Here is a 19,856-nt window from a genome sequence, read left to right as displayed (position 1 = left end):
GGCAAGGTTTGCTTTTACCTGCACATAACCTTCAATATGGTCAAATTGGAATTCATGTAAACGTAAAGTTTATATTTATCAGATGATGGAGTACGTTTATAAAAAACTGTATACAAAAATTGCACACAAACAGTTTGTTTGTAGAACAGATTTAAATTGTTCTTCAGTGTACATTTTTTTAAAGAAATGTAAGAAATCTTCGTACTCAAAACTTTTAGCAAAATCTCTCTTTATAAATTAGCTTTAGTTTGTTGTTTAGTTTGCATTTATTTTACATTAAATACATTATTTATATTTGCCTTTTTTATATTTGACACATTCAGTCATTCTGGTACAGTAAGAAATGACATCACGGGCGCGCGCGCATCTCATCGTCCTGGAGCGCGTGCGAGCAGCGGAGCGCACATTCAAGCGCGGATCGCAGCGAGCGTCGCGTCATTTTCCTCGTGGGTCTCCTTTGCAGACATGTTTTAGACGTTAATCGCGACAGAGGAACAAGATTCAGGTAAGATGAGCTCCACAACCGCGCGTTTCTCCTGGCGTCATTTCAACACGACGCGCGTTTGACGCGTCGCACAGCGGCTCGCGGGGGTCTGTATGTGTTTATCATTTAAATATCGCAAACAAACCGCGCAGATTTTGTGCTTTATTGTGATTTCCAGCGTCGTCGCGGAAGTCGCTTCGTTTAGTTTCAGTTTGAGTGGCGCGTTGCGTAATTGCGCGGTGGTGTTGATGTTAGTGTCGCGTGCAAGATTGCGGGGTTGCAGCTCATTGCAAGAGATGCACAATAACAATGATCACGTGGATCGGTGTTCCCATCCTTTATATAACGACCTGTGTGATCCTCATACTGTGTTTTAACTATTACATAAACATCCGAAGAACATCGTTTAATCATGTACGGACAAGTGAATCATAAACATTTACAAGTGCAAAATGTCATAAAAATACAGGAATATATGATAAATATACGCAGTTATCATTATGGGCTGCTTGTATACTGTTAATATAGTCTGTACGTATACATACTTCTAATAGAAAGCCTTATTTTTGTCATTGTGAAGCTGCGCATGTCTGGTGTCAAACAAACAAACCTCAAACAATAGATAAATAAACAAAACCTTACAAGTTTAACCAATTAACGTAAGATTCATACATAACCAATTTACAACTTAATGTACATTTCAGTATATCACACAGACCTAGATTTTTATTTTAAGTTTTGTGTGGAATAAAGTGCCCAGTTCGTTTATTTCATATTAGATCACGTGTGTAATTCACGAGTGTATGAGAGTATAAATGCTAATGTTGGAGAATTTTGTGGTTTTATCACAGTTGTTTTGACCATATGTGTGCAGATTAGTTCCGCTTGGCAACAGAAGGCGGCCGTTTGTTGCGTTTGACCCAGATTACTCACTTCTGTGTTGCATCATGAAAATCTCTGAACTCTGATGACTTGTATTTATCACAACATCCCTCCATACATCCATTCTCAATAGCGTTTGTCCTGCACGGGGGATGCCGGAGCCTTTATCCCAACATCCAGTATCTATGGTAACGATCTATAGTGTATGTGAAACTATGGAGCATCTCAGGGTGACGTGAGGGAATGTTAGGAATCGTTGTCTGTTCTAGACATCATGTCATCATCATCGCCACATGTGCCGCATTTACTCTTGCTTAGTGTTTCTCTTCCTGTTTTCTTGTTACCTCATTTTCTCTTTCTGTTCCCGCTGCATCAGATAGCACCAACTTTTTCATCTTATATTTTATACTCCAGTTTTTATCTGAGCTGCACAATGAATGACCTGAAGGTGAATGCATACGAGCACGTGTTCCACCAATCACAGATTCTCTTCACTCAGAATCTCTCTCTCTCTCTCTCTATGTATATATATCTCGCTCTCTTTCCGTTTCTGAAGTGAGATGACGTTAGATTGTCCTCCAGCATTATAGAGCTGCACATGTCTGCTGTGTTCTTTCTGAGAGACAGATGGTGTCATAAACCCTCATTGAACGAGAACACAGATATTCTCACTTTCACTACAGAGTGTGGTCGGTGTGTGTGTCTCTCGCTTTTAAGAGCACTCACCAAAACTTCACATACTAAGATAATAAAGTAAAACCTCAGTACAGTTTTCCTCTGTGTGTAAAACAGTGGACAGTGGAGTAAAAGTAAATGTGAGTGTAGTTGAAGTGTTATTGAAAGAGCAGTTAACAGCGGTGTTTGGTGGAGATGTCTCGGCGTGTGTGTCGGACGGACACAATAGAGGCTCAGTGTCGCTCTGAAGCGCTGAATGCTTTTATTGACGGGGATTAATGAAGGTTTGTTTCTCCGCTCAAGAGATGTAACACACAGCGCTCATGAATAACAGCGTCTTCAAGTGGATGTTAAGGGTCCTCTTGTACATTGACTGTACTCGAGGAGTCACTTGTGTTGTGACACATTCAGCGCATGCAAAGAAAGAGTTGATGTCATGTGACTCAACACTGAAGACACCCCCATCCCATCCCATCGGTTTAGTGCTTGACAATGATGTCTCCAATAACACAGCTGACAGAAGAACACCACATGACAAGTGCATCATGGGAGGATCAGGGAGGTGAGCATCCACACATGCGTTTAGATGATTTGTGTTAGCGTTATTTGATATTTTTACACTACAGCGCTGTAGTTTGATGTTGATAAACAGATCAATGCATTCGTGATGTTTTGAAAGATAGACTTTGAGTGACGGAGGTTTGATTCCGGACCGGACTGCCCACTTTAGACAGGAAGAGTCTGTTTGATGGACGCGTGAAGTGAGCAACCAGTGTTTTGGGTGGAGTTTTGTGGGCGGATGAACAGGGTGCGTATGTGAGATGTCGGGGTCTGGAGAAATATCTGAGACCCAGATTGCTCTCCATGTCATGGCATTGCTGTCTGGGAGAAACAATTGAGATACTAAAGAGATCTCGTGTGTGATTCTGTAATTATTTATCATTTATTTGATTGAAAAAAAAGAGACGTTTCATGTCTATCCTTAAATCAATTCTAATCAAGATTGATGTAGGATATAGAAAGTCATTAGTAATAAGTAATGAAATACTTTTTGGAGAGAGTCATTTGTACAGTAATCTAATAACACTATTGAATATGTCATTAGTAACTAGTAATTCATTACTTTTTTCAGAGTAACTTACCAACAGTATTGGCCTCATAGTAAAATGAGGAAGATAAATCAGTTCAGTTTATTAGATTTATCCCCGTAGGGAAAGTAAGTGTGCAACATACTCACACAGGCATTTAACACTCACAGTTGGCATATATAAACAATAATATAAAAGATAAATTGGTAACACTTTCCTTGAAGCATGTATGTATAATGCATTATAAAAGTAGTTTTAAAGCATTGTATTGACTTATAAATAATTGTTATTATATATTAAATATGCATTAATACACTTAGAAATTCCTTCTCACGCTACACATTTTAAATTGGTTATAATTCTTTACAACTACATATAATGCAATACAACACACATCATGAAGAATTATAATGCATTTCACCCTTTAATAACTCTTTATAATGCATTATGCATACATGCTTCAAGGAAAGTGTTACCGATACATTTTTAGATATTAAACCAGCTGAACAACATTTAACGTTAAAAAGAAGAATTTTTAAAAGTAAATGCTTGGAGAATGAAAGATTATTTGGACTTGTTTTTCATACATCAATGGGGAACACCATACAGCCAATCAGATGGCACTACCTCAAAGGCATATAGGATAAGGGATGGGTCTTATCCTTCACAATGACGTAAGCTTTATTCTTTTGTATAAACTCTCTATACCTAGTAACGAAATTCCCAGTAATTAACTTGACAAAGTGAATACTTTCCTCGACGATTTCTTCTGAGCCTCTGAAGCATTACCATAAAATAGCTGGTAAATGATTTCCTCGGCTTAAACCACTTCAGCTGTACGCTGCTCACAGTTAAAGTCCAGTACAGTGCTGTCTTTCTGTCGTGATCATTCACTTACTGCTGTGAGCAAAACATTGTAGATGTAGATACAGTGTGTAGATATTTATGGATGTGTAAATTATGGGAAGAAAAGCAAATAGTTTGAATCAGACTGCTGTCTGAATGCTTTCTGTATGGAGACCTGGTAGATTTGTGGCTTTTAAGAACATTTTTCTGGGTCGCTCTGACAGAACATCATTTGTTTATTCAACAAAAAATATACCAGAAAAGTTTGAAGGTTAACTAGTGTAAAGTAGGCTTGGTACATGATTTTAAGGTGGAGAACTAATGGTTACTTTGTTTTCTGTAATGTGTTTTCAAATAAGAGCATTTGTTCCTGTTTTGCCTTTTGTTTCAGTCTTATGGAATTTTATATTAATATTAAGATTCTGTATATCAGTTATTGGGTTCCATTGTCAAAGAAATATTGGTTATCGTTATTTGCCAAAATGTAAGTTTCGGTGCATCCCTTGTTGCTAGGGACCAGGTATGTGTTACAATTGAAATGATACATGATAAAATAACACTACTTAGAAAAATGCAAACTGTTTTAAGGATTGTTCTTTTGTTATGTGAAGCATCGCAATTTTTCTAGAATCTGTTTGATGATAAACAAAATGTCAAAACATTACAAAATGTTTATTTGATCGTTTTGCGGTTTGTAATAAAGTATTAGGAGAGTTTTATACGAACAGGGAAGTTTAGAGAACTATGTTTTATGATATATGATATGATTTATATTCCTGCGTCACTAAAGGCCTGAATACACACTGCAGAAAAGTGTCTTCGTCTTGTTTTGAAGTACAAATATCTAAACATTCTTAAATCTATATATAAATATCTTATGGTCACTTTTCTTGTCTTGTTATTGTATATTGATTTTTTTGCAGTGTAAAATAATGAGTTGTGAAGTATTTATTTAAGAGTTAAAATGTTGATAATGTGCAGTTATGATTTATTCAGAATAATTAATCTAATAAAAAGTAAATGTAGATGATTTTGATTTGACATGTAAAAATGAAACTATAGATGCTGTTATTGAACTTTAATCGCACAGTTAATCATTAAAGATTAATATTGTGCTTTCAGCTGCATACAGAAACCGAGAGAGAACGTGACCTCGACTGACACCGACAGACCCTCAGAGAACTGCAGAACAAGGTGAGAAGAGAGATGCTGAACATATCACTGTCATACACACTTCACACCAAGATATCCCATGATGCACTTCACTGAGTGACCAGTGATGCAGACAAAGAGTGAATACTGTGAAAAGCTCAAACAAGAGAATTGAATAAATGAATCCCCACAAATCAAATAATTTAATTGAATAAAATAATGTCATTTAAATAAACTTGTACCCAAAATCAAATGTAGTTTTTATGCACATTATTCACACTCTGATAATATCATAATATAATAATCATATTTCATATATAAAGTGACATTAATCTTTAAGATTCATGTCCTCATCAGCATCATGGAGGAGTTTAAGGTTCAGACGGCCAAACATCCGGTACCCAACAGTTCACCCATGAGGTCGCACAGCGAGCAGACTAGAGAACACGCGGCCAAGCGTCTCTCCACCACCTCCAACGGCACGAGTGACGGAGGCGCCGGATCCAAAACCCCGGTGGAGATCACGGCGCTGGAGGAGTCGTTCCGCCGCTTCGCCATTCACGGAGACACGCGAGCCGCCGGCAAGGAGATGAACGGCAAAAACTGGTCCAAACTGTGTAAAGACTGCGGCGTCATCGATGGAAAGAGCATCACCCTGACAGACGTGGACATCGTCTTCTCCAAAGTCAAGTACGTCAACATCTCCATCATCTCATCATGAAGCTGTGTTGATTTTCTAGCTCTAGTTGAATTTTTCTTACTTGCGCGGAAGACAAATCGCAAAGGCAATCGCGCCACCTGATTTCTGTCTTTTGTGTAAAACAGAATGATTATGATTGAAGGCTAATGTTTTATTATTCACTGTAGGAGAAACATTTGTTTTTGTTGAGTTGTGTTTTGTCAGCACATCCCCCACAGCCCTCGGTCATGCAATCATTCTGAATAACCCAATGATGACTTCAGGCCAGATAGAGTCATCGCTGTGTGAACACGGGCCGGCTTTTATTAATGTGACCTTAATATAGAACATTTCAGCCTAAAATCCCAATTCTGTCATCATTTATTCTCTCTCATATGACTGTAAATCTGTGACACACAAAAGAAGATAATTTGAGAAATGTCTCAGTGGTTGTGTATGTGTGTGTGTGTGGAGGGATTTTGTTGTTTTCTTCAAGCCGGAATGGCATAGGGTCACAGCTTTGCAACTGGAGACCTAACCCTAATCCACCTCTCGCTGAAAACACTCCTTAATCATAAAGGCATTTGTCTTCAATAAAATTGTAAATTTATTTTTGATAGGTGAGGGGAGAGGGGCAAGTTGCCATCATTTTAATAATGTTTGTAAATATATTGATTTACACTCTGTTATTATCGAACGAGAGAGAGAGAGAGAGAGAGAGAGAGAGAAAGACAAAGAGAGAGAGAGAGAGAAAGACAAGAGAGAGAGAGAGAGTGAGAGAGAGAGAGAGAGAGAGAGAGAGAGAGAGTGAGGGAGGGAGGGAGGGAGGGAGGGAGGGAGACAGGGAGGGAGGGAGGGAGGGAGGGAGACAGAGAGAGAGGGAGGGAGAGAGAGAGAGAGAGAGAGAGGAGATAGAGAGAGAGAGAGAGAGAGAGAGAGAAAGACAGAGAGAGAGAGGGAGAGAGAGAGAGAGAGAGAGAGAGAGAGGGAGAGAGAGAGAGAGAGAGAGAGAGAGAGAGAGAGAAAGACAAAGAGATAGAGAGAGAGAGAGAGAGAGAGAGAGAGAAAGACAAAGAGAGAGAGAGAGAGAGAGAGAGAGAGAGAGAGAGAAAGACAAAGAGAGAGAGAGATAGAGAGAGAGAGAGAGAGAGAGAGAGAGGGAGAGAGGGAGAGAGAGATTGAGAGAGAGAGAGAGAGAGAGTGATAGATAGAGAGAGAGAGAGAGAGAGAGAGAGAGAGAGAGAGAGTGTGTGTGAAGGGTTACCCAAACAAAACCGCTCACCAGATTCATTAGGAAACTAAAGAGGCGTGTTTATGAGGCTTGTTGCTATGACGGCTGGTTGCCGGGGGAGACCACAGGCTTTATAGGGGTTTGTTTAGGTGCTTTATCACCACGGTAAGAATTGTTTGTGTTTTTGTTACTATGCACTTTTCTTAAAGTGGAAATGAAAAGATCTGCTGTGGGATTAAACAGACGTGAATGTGTTGGCAAAAACAACACAAACATCTGCAAATATAAACCTCAGAAAAATCTCATTAACACACAACTGAGACAAATAAAACCAAATATAAATTTTCAAACATTTGTCCCTAATGGTTCACATAAAAGTGAAGATATTTGGAAGAATGTTGATAAGGAAACAACACTGAACCCCATTGACTTCCATTTTATGAACACAAAATTACTGAGACATTTCTCAGAATATCTTCTGTTGTGTTTCACTGAAGGAGGGTTATTGTTGTGTGAACTGTCTCTTTAAAGTGTGTTCGACGGATGTTCTGGTGTAAAACACTTTAAGTCTCTCAGCGTTGAGATGTTTGTGTTATCGCCCATGGCTGTGTTTAGATTGTGGCCTGTTCTCCTTGGAAACTCATTCTGACGGAATGCATACTGCACTTTAAGAGCGCACACTACACTACCACTTTAAGAGGTCCTGCATCTTAACAGTAACCATGGAAACTTAAAGCAACACCCGCAAATAAACACTTGCTATTTCCTTCTTCGGTGAAAACTAACGGTGATCATTTTGTCAAAATAAAAGTGTAAATACATACTTGACCAATCGCAGTCTTGTCACACATGAGCTCAGAGATCTTTTCTGAGATCTATAAAATAAGACATAAATGAGATTTCTGCGCCATTTCTGAGCTGAAATATCTAGAGAAATAAATAAGATGTTAAAGAGATATTATCTGGAGGTTTTCATGAGCTGGTGACAACAAAACTAAAACTAAATAAAAGCTTTGTGTGGCTTCAGAAAACAAGATCATGATATTTGTGTGAATGATTGTATTAAGGATCACTTCTGTGTTTCAGTGTGTTGCTCTCAGACCCAAGTGTTTGTTTTGAATGTTCTTGATGTGCTCTGTGATGTCACAGTTTTGTTGATTGAACGGTTTTGTAGGAATAAATCCAGCCGCACCATCACATACAGTCAGTTTAAAGACGCGCTGGGAGAACTGGCCAGCAAACGCTTTAAAGAGAAAAGCAGCGAGGACGCCGCACGCGAGGTTCACAAACTGATCGAAGGGAAATCGCCTGTTATATCTGGAGTCACGGTAACCTCCTGTTTCACAAACACATTCACACACATGTCTGAAATCTACACGCTTATTTATTATGTGAAATATGGCCAGAAATCTGCTTTGTGCAAATCCATTATTTGAAATGTTTGCTCTCGGTTACACTGAGGAAAACTTCACAAATCACAAATGGATTCGTTCAGACCTCGTGTTATAGTTCTGAAACACATAAAAATATTCAGCAAAAGAACAAAACAAACCTTTTTAAAAACACAGCATATGTTGGTATGGTATGTTATTATGCTGGTTTGTTCTGGTTTAAACTGGTCGTGTGCTGGTTGAAGCTGGTCCATAGCTGGTTTAAGAACGTCAAACCAGAATCAAAACATACCTTACACAGCATATGCTGGTTTGGTATGTTATGATGCCTGTTATGCCAGTCATGTGGTGGTTTAAACCGGTCATGTGCTGGTTTAAGCTGGTCATGTGCTGGTCCATAGCTGGTTTAAGCTGGTCAAACCAGAATTAAAACATACCTTACACAGCATATGCTGGTTTGGTATGTTTTGATGCTGGTTGTGCCGGTTTAAGCCGGTCATGTGCTGGTTTCAGCTGGTCCTTAGCTGGTCATGTGCTGGTTCAGGCTGTTCATGTGCTGGTTCAGGCTGGTCAAACCAGCATCTAAACATAGCTAACCTAGCATATGCAGTTTTTTCAACAGGGAAGACAGTGAGTTTGAACAGTCTCTGTGTTTTTTTTCCCGGTAGAGAGCCGTGGCGTCTCCCACCGTGTCCCGCCTGACAGACACCACCAAGTTCACCGGCTCTCACAAGGAGCGCTTCGACGAGACAGGCCGCGGGAAGGGTAAGGCCGGCCGGGTGGAGATGCCGGACACGTCCGGTTATGTCTCCGGATACAAGCACGCCGGCTCGTACGAGAAGAAAGTTCAAGGGAAACCCGGTCAAAAGCCCATGTGAGTTTCACCAGACAAACCCCGACTCTGGGAAGCACAAAAGGATTTCAGCGTCTGTGAATTTGATCCATTTCGTGTTCCTCGTCCTAAATATGTCTGTGTGTTTTAACTGGAATGTTGTTTACATCCGAACCGAGACGTCACCAGCTGGTACATTCCTAACAAACTGCACACGATGATGCCAACAGAACGAAACTAGTGAAGGATTGTGTTTGTGTGATCGCTGGTGTTTTTCAAATGAAACGCACACAGGAGCGGATGGTTTGTGATTTGTCTTTCAGCAGAATGAGGTCAGAAACAAAGTGACGTGAGTGCTTGGCTGTTGCGATGCCTGTGTTGAACATACCTGCATGCACTCTCGTGTTAAATATTACTATTTAAAGGTGTTATCTACACATGTCATGTTGACATTTTAACTTTTAACTTTAACCTCAGACTGTTGCTCCATCACGACTTGATGAAGGAAAATTTGGACCGCAAATGTTTTAGCAAGCGTGTGCTTTAGCGCCCCCTTTGGCTGCAGTGAGAATGCAGCAATTTCAAAGTTAAGTTATAAAATATAAAAATGTGTTTATTTGTATGACACACTGAATACATTTACTCCTAATTCATTCAGTTTATGGGATAATATAGACATGAATAACTGCTTTTGACATCAATTAAGCATTGAGCTAAACCCATAGATCACCTTGATTTTAAACTAAACAAAAATTCGGAGACCATTCCAAATTGTCTAGATGTATCGGGGCCATTTCAGTCCAGTGTCTGTTGAATTTCAAGAGAATCAAACCTCAGGAGTGACAAAAAAGTCATCAGACAGCAATGTGAAAGACTGACAACAAGACACATGACGACTGAGATAAAATCCAGGTTATAACATAAAAAAATATTTTTTGAACTTTTCCTACATGCATGAATCAATATGAATGTTGTGTTTCTTACAAGTGAATCTGAACATGTTTTCTTTGCAGTATTTGAGGTCTGAAAAAATACACAGCATCTTTTCTGTTATTGACACCTGTTTATATTTTCTGAAAATAAATGTTGATAGAAACTAAATTTTTATTTGAAATATGGGAGATATTTTGTTAGTAATTCACAGAATGAAACAACTTTACTTAAACACACCTTTAATTAGTAAATCCAGAAAAACTAAAAATGGTCTTTTAAATTTTTGATCTAGTCCAGCCACCCTAAACCGTTTGATAGGGAAATATCAGACCTTTGCTCAAGATTGTATATCTAGTAGTTGGTGGTGGAGTTTATTTGATCTAGTTTGTAGGTTCATGAAGTTGATGTATATTTTAACATTTTAATGTCATAACCTGAAATGAATCCTGTGTATTTTGTATTTGTGTGGAATGATTATTAACTGTATCATGGGTCTTTCTTATCGCCTGATGTTAATAACATTTGCTGTTTTCCAAACTCAATACTCAGCAGTTAATAACAACACTTTGACCCTATGACACTATGACACGTCTATATAAAACCTGTGGCCAAACATGAACAACTCTATTATTGCCCAAAACTCAGCTTTAATGTGCATTTCACACATTTTATCATGTTTAATTTCAATCTACAGATCACATCAGATGTGATTTATATCTGCAGATGATGTCTTCCCTGTTGAAACCATCTGTTTTGATGCTGGTTTGCTCTGGTCATGTGCTGGTCCTTAGCTGGTCAAACCAACATCAGAACACACGTAACCCGGCACATGCTGGTTTTTTCAACAGGGTTGGCCTATTTCTAGCCAATAGATCAAAGTGTAAACATGAAGGTTTGAATGTTCTTTTGTATTCTTCTGTACAGGTTTGGTTTGAAAAGCACTGTTCTTGTATTTAACGTGTCATATGGAGGCACTCTTTGTGTAGTATGTGAAACGTATCTGCCTACAGAACAATGTTTACAGGAGATGTTCTCTATAGCCAAACGTCATGAATACATTCCCTTTTCTGTAGAAACACACACTGCCATTTCAACATGCAGAACAACTTCCAACACGAGGGAATTTACACGAGGGACTACTTTTAAATGTAATAAAAATCAATTTCAGTCACGAATGACTCTTTTAGACCGATTTTTGAACCATTTAGACTGATTCGATACAAATCCCAAAGCCAAGTTCAACACAAGCAATATTCCGCCCCTGAAACATTTCACAGAAAAGCACAAATTTTATATTTATTCTAGACAATGTCATGTTTAAACTCCTGAAAGCATCGGTCGAGTCAAAAGTGTACAGACATATTCTTTTACAGAACATCTATTTTCAGAGATGAAAAGTGGCATATGGTTCCGATCATTCATGTCAAATATTTTATGCATATTTATGAGAATAAACCATAAAGTCTATTTGTTGTGCTATTTAACAAATGATTTGAGTGTTTTTTGTGCCTAATGCCAAAAACAGTTGTTAACCTTGTGTTTCAAAGAACAATACTGTTGTTTTTTAAATAACGTTTTGTAATGTTTTACAGTGTTCTGATATGCATGTCATACAGTGTGGTGATGATGGTAAAACCAATTTTATTATGTCAGTGTTTTGTAGCATTGTATTAAATGGAAAACAAACTGCCTGGTTCTCATTTATTTACATGCATATGGGGAAAAGTGAAGTTCTTCTAAAAATATACAATTGCGTTTCCTCTGTAAGAAATCACATCATTATAAGGCCGGTCAAACGATTAATCACATCCAGAACAAAAGTTTGTGTTTACATTATATATGACTGTGTACTGTGCATAATCATTTTTTATTTATAAACACACACATATACATATTAAGGTTATATTTACACATATTATATTTACCAATAATAATAATATTCTTCTTAAATATATACATATATGTTTATAAATACCAAATGAAAATGCACACAGACATACATTATGTAAACACAAACCTTATTCTGGATGCAATTAATCATTTGACAGGCCTAATGTTTATTCTTTATTTTACTCACTCATTTATGTTGTTTTAATGTATTTGACAAAACAAATTCGCCTCTCAATAAATTTAATAGAACTGTATGTAGAGATAAAGAGAATAGAGGTATCACAATATTGACCATAACCATGATATTAAAAACCATAATGATAAATATTGTGTTAATACTTCACATATGATACAGCATCTGTTTTAAATTATTTAACATATTTTCGGTTTGATTTATTGGCCAAAAAAAGAGAAAACGCAAAATAAAAATAGAAACGAATGTGACTGATAGCATTGCTTGTAAATAAATAAAAACATTAAATAGATATTGCAATAAAATCTTTTTTGAAAATTTGTTTGTCCACAGAAATCCTGAAGTGAAATCGTGATACTGTGACAGGAATCGTAAAAATCAATATATTTGTGTGTAGTTCAAGTAAAACGTTGAATGCTCAGATGTGGAAATAAAGATGAGAATGATGCTTTAATGCTATGTGACCCCCTGTTCACTGTCTATTTAAAGACATTTTAATAATTGATATAAAAATCTCATTCTTTAAGCACGTATAAGACGTCATCTTCAGCACATCAGAGCCTCTTCCAGCTGTTGAAGCAAACATTCATTTCTGGCAATCATAGACCTGGAGAGACATCAACACAAAAACCGTCATCCACAGGTGGGTTTGACAGCACACACGTGATGTCTATAGCAGAACTTTATGAGATGGCTTATGGTGACACATACTTGTAGTTTTCTTGTGACCGGATCTGATGTTCCTTAGCTCTCCGTCTGTTGAGGTCCTCAGATTCACACGACTCACCTGAGACTCCGGCAACACAATCACCATCAGATCAGTCGTGTGTGATAAACAACACTGTCTGTTGAACTTTACTCACCTCTGTCCTTCACGTCCGTCCGTTTCTTTAGTCGTGAGGTGAGAAGCTTCTCTTCGCTCCTGATGAGCTGTTTCTGTAAGGCCACGTTCTCCTCCAGCAGGGTCTTCAGTTGACCATTCACAGACTCCTGAAACCAAATAAATGATCTTTCATGTTTGATTTCAACACTTGCGTCAGACTCCTTTGAGTACGATAACAATCTTACAATAGATTCTTGAGCCTGTTGAAGCTGAAGTTTCAATGTTTCGATCTCTTCCCGACGTTGTTCCTTCTGTAGTTCAGCCTCAGAGTTTAAAGTCTTGAGCATTTCTTTAAGAGTCTGGATCTCCTGCTCTCCGTCTGCAACGTCATTCTCCATCATGGTGAGGATCTGAACCGTATTCACTGAACATCAGACAGGACAGACGCCATCAGTCAGTATACCGAAGGTTTTGGTCCGTTCTGGAGAACGAGCACACTTACTGAGGAACGTCTGCTCGTGGTGATTCTCCTTCTTCCCGGACCAGTGCTCCTCCATCACGCCGAGCAGAAGCTCCATGGGTTTTCTGTACGCTCCCTGACCACACGAGACACATTCTATGATCAGTTTTACATGACGAAGAAACAGTCAATTACAAGACAAATGAATCAGAATGGAAGTGAACATCGCAGACCCTGCGTGGTTTTCTCTCTGATGCCGCTGGGGGATGCAGCTGTGTCCTGTAGGTTAATCTGGGTGGGTTTAACACTGGATTTGGACTGTTTTCTGTTTGGTTTCGCATTTTAAGACTTTCGTGTTCCTCCTCTGCGACACAAAGTGACCAATAAGCGTTATTTGTATGCGTGTCTGAGACAACAACAGAAACTGAAGGATGGATGAGCGGGTCATGAACGAGATGGTGTGAGAAGTACCGTGGTGATCAGAGCGTGTGTCGGACGGGTGAGGAGTGAAGACGCTCTCCCCTCTCACTGTACAGCGAGTCTTCACCGCATCACATCTTTCAGCGACCTGACTCGTGAAAGTCACTCTTTGAGCGCCTTGTTGAGCGTGAACACGAGGCCCTGATAGTGTTATACATAATAAAGACGATTTATTACACGAAGGAGATAAACAAAGAACAATTTTGCAATCCGCAATGTTCATTTAGAGAAAATTATTTTGGTAAAAAGTGTGAAAGTGTGTTCATATCCTGCAGTCGTGTGTTGCTTACCCTGTGAGATTTCAGGGGAGAGAGTTTGATGTTTGTAAACTTCATTGAGAGCAGTTTCTTCGTTGCCCTCGTGAAGCGAGATGGTCTTCATCATCCGCTCCACTGCTTTTATTCTGAGCTCGCTGCTGCTTCTGTGAAACAATGAAATCTGAAAATATACCTGTAATATACCTGTAGTGAGGTCAGCGAGACACAATGCTACTGTTTGTCGTCACCTGCAGTTTGCTTCTTGTGTTAAAACTTGTTTCTTGTGAATTTGGTCCAGATTATTCTCTGATGAGAAATGCAAGAGAGCCGCCTTCCTTTCTCGATCTCGAACTGGACAATCATCTGTAAATGACATGAAAAAACATCAATAACACATTACACCAACACAACAGAGTCGGAGAGAGACGATGTACCCAGTTTGCGGAGTTTTGTGATAGTGTGAATGAAGTACAAGCGATAGTGAGGGTGTCTCCTGACCACAGGATTCAATCTCAGATCCAAATCCCTCAGATTCTGCAGTTTGTGAAGTGAAAAGACGTCCTGTAGAGACTCCAGTCTGTTGTAATACAGATTTAGATTCTCAAGCAACTCCAGATGCTCAATCCCCTACACATCAGAAGATTGTTTTAAAATAAAGATTTGTTCAAAAGTGTACTTGAAAAAACAAAACACCTCAGATACCAAATTGGATCAAATATTGCAATGTATTTATTAAGTATAGGGATCATTCCCCATACCTTATATATAATCAAAATAACATAACGCATCTTGAATGATTATCCATGAACCAGTACAATCATAACATAAAAAAGTATTGATGCTATTGATTAACCTTCACAGTGATGAGGGCATTATGGGATAGATCCAGTGTTTTCAGACGCACAAAGTTCTTCAGAGCTGATCCCACATGACAGATCTTCCCTTCATAAGATCCCGGAAGAGACAATGATCGCACATCCGCTGCATTAAATGTACATGGCACATCACTGATCATATAGTCATATAAAGTGATTCACGACCAAAAGAATTAAAGTAATTATATATGAGAATTATAAACTCTCTCGCTCTCACACACACACTTTATTTTAACATATTTGTATATGTCTTATTAATGTTCATATTCGTGTACTTTACATGTTTTACCTAGACATATGTGCTGTAGGTTTAGTCTGTCTCTGATCCACTGCTCTGTTATGCTGAAACCGTCTGCCGCCATTGTTTTGAACTGTAAAGCCACAGCGCGCATGCGCACTGCAAATACCGGAAGAGTCTCCTTATGAATATTAAATACGTCACGTGACGTGCACCATCTAATTTGTTGACATCCTGCAATGCCAGTTTCGGTGAAAGATTTTTTGAAGGATAAGAAACTAGGTTTAATTGGATTTTTAAATAAGATTGTATATATTACCTGAGTCTATTTGAGTATTACTACCTGAGTATTTCCGTGGTGTTTGTTTTTGTGTCTTTTCTTTATCAATTAAAAATGTATCGCGTGTGTTTGATGTAGGCCGGGTTGTGTCCACTAGATGGCGGTGCACGTGCAGGAAAAAATCCGACAGGTGTTTGGACGCACAGGTGACGTAAAGGTTTGGAGGCGGGAACATACGTTTTGTATCACATATTAAACACACATGCTTTATCAATGAATTAATGTGTGACGGACATCATGTCACATAAGTAATATTATCTGTAATTGTTCACATAATACGCCATTAACACGTTTTAAATGTACATACCCTACGTTTAAGGGCATCTCTCTGTTTCTTTAGTTTTCACAGATGTGTATTCATTACTAAGTTAGTTAAACATTTTCTTTGTTGTGACAAAAACGTTTTTGAAAGTATATACATTTAGTTATAATTGATACATCTGTCTGTGTAAAAAAAACATAATTTTCTGTCATTGTTTCTGACTACAGACTACTTTAAAAAGTAATCCTTGCAGGCCAGTATTTTGAAGAATTAAAGATATGTGGTTTGGTCTTCATGAAGTGATTCTGAACAGGTGTGACTGGTTGTATTTTGTAGGCTGCTGAGTCCTGTGGGGACAGTTAGAAGTGAAGACGGTGATAATTAACATTATACAAGAGTTTAATGTGATGACCAGAGCTCATTTAATGCATGTTAGAGATCGAGTGGAGTCAGAGAGGTACAGACATGCAGTAAGCTCAGAATTAAATACTGGCTACAACTTATACTGTGCATGCCTTCCAACAAGAGTTAATGATGAATCATACAGAATGTATTGATAAATGTTTAGACAACATGACTTGTATCAGATTGCATATCTTATGCTGTTTAGCTTTCATATCGGAGGAACAGTTTAAAATATATGTTGCAAACTGTAAAACACTGTCGCAACAAGAATATACTGCAAATTATATAAATAAATAAAATCTTTCAGGGCTGTCAGTTAGCTATTTTTACACACAGCACCGGTGCTAAAGAGGTTTAAAGTTGTATAGCTAAGGCCAAAGAGTTGTAGTACAAGTGCAGGTCATCACATAAATAGACAGGTAACTTAAAAAGGACATTAACGTTCTACAAATGGATAAATGAAGGCCATTTTATTTTAGAGTTTAAATTGACTGATCATTGATCTGTCTATCTCCTATTTTTGTGTACACTGCTGAATATTGTTTTAAATAGTTAGGATTTATAGTAATTTGGCATGTACTTCTTGTAAACAGCTAGTAAATTAGATTATTAATGATGCGTTGGTATTGCAGGACAAGATTGACATATTTGGTTAAGGTTTTATTTATCAGTCAAGAGTTTATAATAAACGGAACAATACAAACTGACAGCTTAGATAATTTATTGAATACAAATCTGTAGTAAAACAATCAATTGAGCAGGAATCGAAAAACAACAGCTTTGGATCGATTCTTTCGATTCCCAAACCAGGAATTGGTCAAACAATACAAAATCAGCCTGTCCTGAACTGATTCATAAATGTTACCCGACTAAAGCCTTTCTCAGGTTATATAAGTCAGACATTGAAGTGAAGCTCAGTATTGGTCAATCTGACGAAGAAGACTTCATTCATTTGTTTTGGCAATGCAAAAAAATGTGGTCAGACTTTTTAGTGTATCTTATTTTGTAAGTGACCTTTCTTTTTCTTTTAAATATGTTTTCTTTGGATTGTTTGACTTATTTACAATAAGGAACCCGCCACCACAATAAGGAACCCGCCACCAGGCTCACACCTTCCACCGACCACCCAATCATCACACTAAATTCCACAGATGTTTTCACTGAACTAAGCCGGATAAATGCGCGCAAGGCTGCTGGCCCTGACGGCATCCCTGGTCGCGTACTCCGGGCATGTGCGGAGCAGCTCGCTGGGGTCTTCACGGACATCTTCAACCTGTCCCTCGCCCAAGCAGTGGTTCCAGCATGTTTCAAATCCACCTCCATTGTGCCCATTCCAAAACATTCCAGCCCGACATGCCTGAACGACTACCGCCCTGTAGCACTCACACCCATTGTTATGAAGTGCTTTGAGCGGCTGGTCCTGTCACACCTAAAAGACTCTTTACCATCCACACTGGACCCATACCAATTTGCCTACCGTAGCAATAGGAGCACAGATGATGCAGTGTCCATGGCGCTGCACTCCGTGCTCACACACCTGGACAATAAGGACACTTATGCACGCATGCTGTTTGTAGACTTCAGCTCTGCATTCAATACCGTAATCCCTTCCAAGCTAATCATCAAACTTGGAAACCTAGGCATTAACAATACAACCTGCAACTGGATTATGGATTTCCTGACGAACAGGCCTCAGCTTGTTAGGCTAGGCAACATCTGCTCCACCACAACCACCCTCAACACTGGTGTACCACAGGGCTGCGTACTGAGCCCCTTTCTCTACTCCCTTTTCACACTCGACTGCAGGCCTGTGAATGGATCTAACTCCCTCATCAAGTTTGCAGACGATACAACAGTGATTGGTCTCATCAGCAACAACGATGAGACTGCTTACAGGGAGGAGGTACGGCACCTGGCCACATGGTGCTCAAACAACAACCTGCTCCTTAACACTTCAAAGACAAAGGAGATCATCGTGGACTTCAGGAAGGCGAAAGGAGGCACACACGACCCCATCCACATTAACGGGACGGCTGTTGAACGTGTTTCCAGTTTTAAGTTCCTGGGGACCCACATTTCGGAGGACCTGTCCTGGACCACCAACACCTCATGCCTGGTCAAGAAGGCTCACCAGCGTCTCTTCTTTCTGAGGACACTGAAGAAGAACCAACTGTCTTCAACTATCCTGGTGAACTTCTATCGCTGCACGATAGAGAGCATCCTGACCAACTGTGTCACAGTCTGGTACGGGAACTGTTCTGTTGCTGAGCGCAAGGCACTGCAGCGGGTGGTGAAAACAGCCCAGCGCATCACAGGAACTACACTCCCTTCCATTGAGGACATCCAGAAGAAACGCTGTCTGCGTCGAGCTCGCAGCATTCTCAAGGACTCCTCTCACCCCGCTCATAGACTGTTTACTCTCCTGCCTTCCGGTAGGCGCTTCAGGTGCCTCCGGGCAAGAACCAGCAGACTAGGAAAGAGCTTTTTTCCCAGAGCTGTTTCATTATTGAACTCTGCTCCCCACTGATTTCACTACCTCTCATAACTTTAACTTAATGCTGCTATTATAATGTTTACATTGCACTACAGGGCTGCCATGCATGACGGAACTGTACACACCAGTACTTCATGTATCTGCTCTACCGGACTGTTTACACGCATCATTTGCACTCTATACTGCTCACTTGCACACCAGGAACATTACACTGAATGCTCATTTGCACTAATGGACTACTCTCATAACTGCATTAACTCATCTACTGCACTGTAACTTTCATAACTGCATTAACTCATCTACTTCACTGTAACCTTAATAACTGCATTAACTCATCTACTGCACTGTAACTTTAATAACTGCACTAACTCACCTACTGCACTGTAACTCATCTATTGCATTATTGCATCTATCGCATAACAAACTGCATCTACTCATCTATTGCACTATAACTTCAATAACTGCATTAACTCATCTACTGCACTGTGACTGTATATCTGCATCTACTCATGTATTGCACCGTACCTTTAATAACCACATTAACTCATCTACTGCACTGTAACTTTAAAAGCTAATGTCTGTAACTAATGCACACTCAAGTCACTTGCACTATTGTATAGTCTATATTGTTATCTGTTCATAACCTCCTGTACATTAATGTTCACAGTATATAGCCTTCTGTATATATTGTTCATAGTACATACCGATTGTCATATTTTCATAGTACATGCCCAACGTAAATTATTTTCCTAATATTGTATTCTGTATTTATTCACACTGTATATCTGCACTTGCTAATTGCACTTCTGGTTAGACCTAAACTACATTTCGTTACACTGTACCTGTATATGTGTAATGACAATAAAGTTGAATCTAATCTAATCTAATCTAAACTATTCAAAAGAAAATACAAGAGAATTTTACATAATTACAAAATATCACATTC

The 19,856-nt window shown here is 39.0% G+C and overlaps 2 protein-coding genes across 2 annotated transcripts; one reads left to right on the top strand and one right to left on the bottom strand.

Moving 5' to 3' along the window:
- The first annotated feature begins 351 nt into the window (after positions 1-351).
- Positions 352-11,882, top strand: LOC130433077 (tubulin polymerization-promoting protein). The gene is made up of 5 exons (XM_056762757.1): positions 352-505; positions 5,098-5,169; positions 5,485-5,817; positions 8,212-8,365; positions 9,097-11,882. The coding sequence occupies exons 3-5, from the start codon at positions 5,489-5,491 to the stop codon at positions 9,304-9,306; spliced, it is 693 nt and encodes a 230-aa protein (XP_056618735.1). The 5' UTR covers positions 352-505; positions 5,098-5,169; positions 5,485-5,488; the 3' UTR covers positions 9,307-11,882.
- A 131-nt stretch (positions 11,883-12,013) lies between these two features.
- Positions 12,014-15,563, bottom strand: cep72 (centrosomal protein 72). The gene is made up of 12 exons (XM_056762756.1): positions 15,461-15,563; positions 15,150-15,277; positions 14,731-14,923; positions 14,545-14,659; positions 14,330-14,460; positions 14,031-14,180; positions 13,793-13,923; positions 13,602-13,695; positions 13,345-13,523; positions 13,140-13,266; positions 12,988-13,063; positions 12,014-12,883 (listed from the first exon to the last, which is right to left on the bottom strand). The coding sequence occupies exons 1-12, from the start codon at positions 15,561-15,563 to the stop codon at positions 12,823-12,825; spliced, it is 1,488 nt and encodes a 495-aa protein (XP_056618734.1). The 3' UTR covers positions 12,014-12,822.
- Between the last annotated feature and the right edge of the window lie 4,293 nt (positions 15,564-19,856).

This window comes from Triplophysa dalaica, chromosome 12 (genome assembly GCF_015846415.1).
Source record: "Triplophysa dalaica isolate WHDGS20190420 chromosome 12, ASM1584641v1, whole genome shotgun sequence".
NCBI classification, from domain to species: Eukaryota; Metazoa; Chordata; class Actinopteri; order Cypriniformes; family Nemacheilidae; genus Triplophysa; species Triplophysa dalaica.
This window is presented reverse-complemented; position numbering and strand designations above follow the sequence as displayed.

Bases quoted from the DNA above. Each gene is read 5' to 3' on its own strand.
- cep72 (XM_056762756.1), bottom strand. From the start codon at position 15,563: ATGCGCGCTGTGGCTTTACAGTTCAAAACAATGGCGGCAGACGGTTTC. The intron at 14,461-14,544 runs GTGACGACAAAC...ATTGTTTCACAG, and splicing joins ACACAAGAAGCAAACTGCAG to AAGCAGCAGCGAGCTCAGAA. The intron at 12,884-12,987 runs GTATGTGTCACC...ATGTCTCTCCAG, and splicing joins CGGTCACAAGAAAACTACAA to GTCTATGATTGCCAGAAATG.
- LOC130433077 (XM_056762757.1), top strand. From the start codon at position 5,489: ATGGAGGAGTTTAAGGTTCAGACGGCCAAACATCCGGTACCCAACAGT. The intron at 5,818-8,211 runs GTACGTCAACAT...ACGGTTTTGTAG, and splicing joins ATCGTCTTCTCCAAAGTCAA to GAATAAATCCAGCCGCACCA. The intron at 8,366-9,096 runs GTAACCTCCTGT...TTTTCCCGGTAG, and splicing joins CTGTTATATCTGGAGTCACG to AGAGCCGTGGCGTCTCCCAC.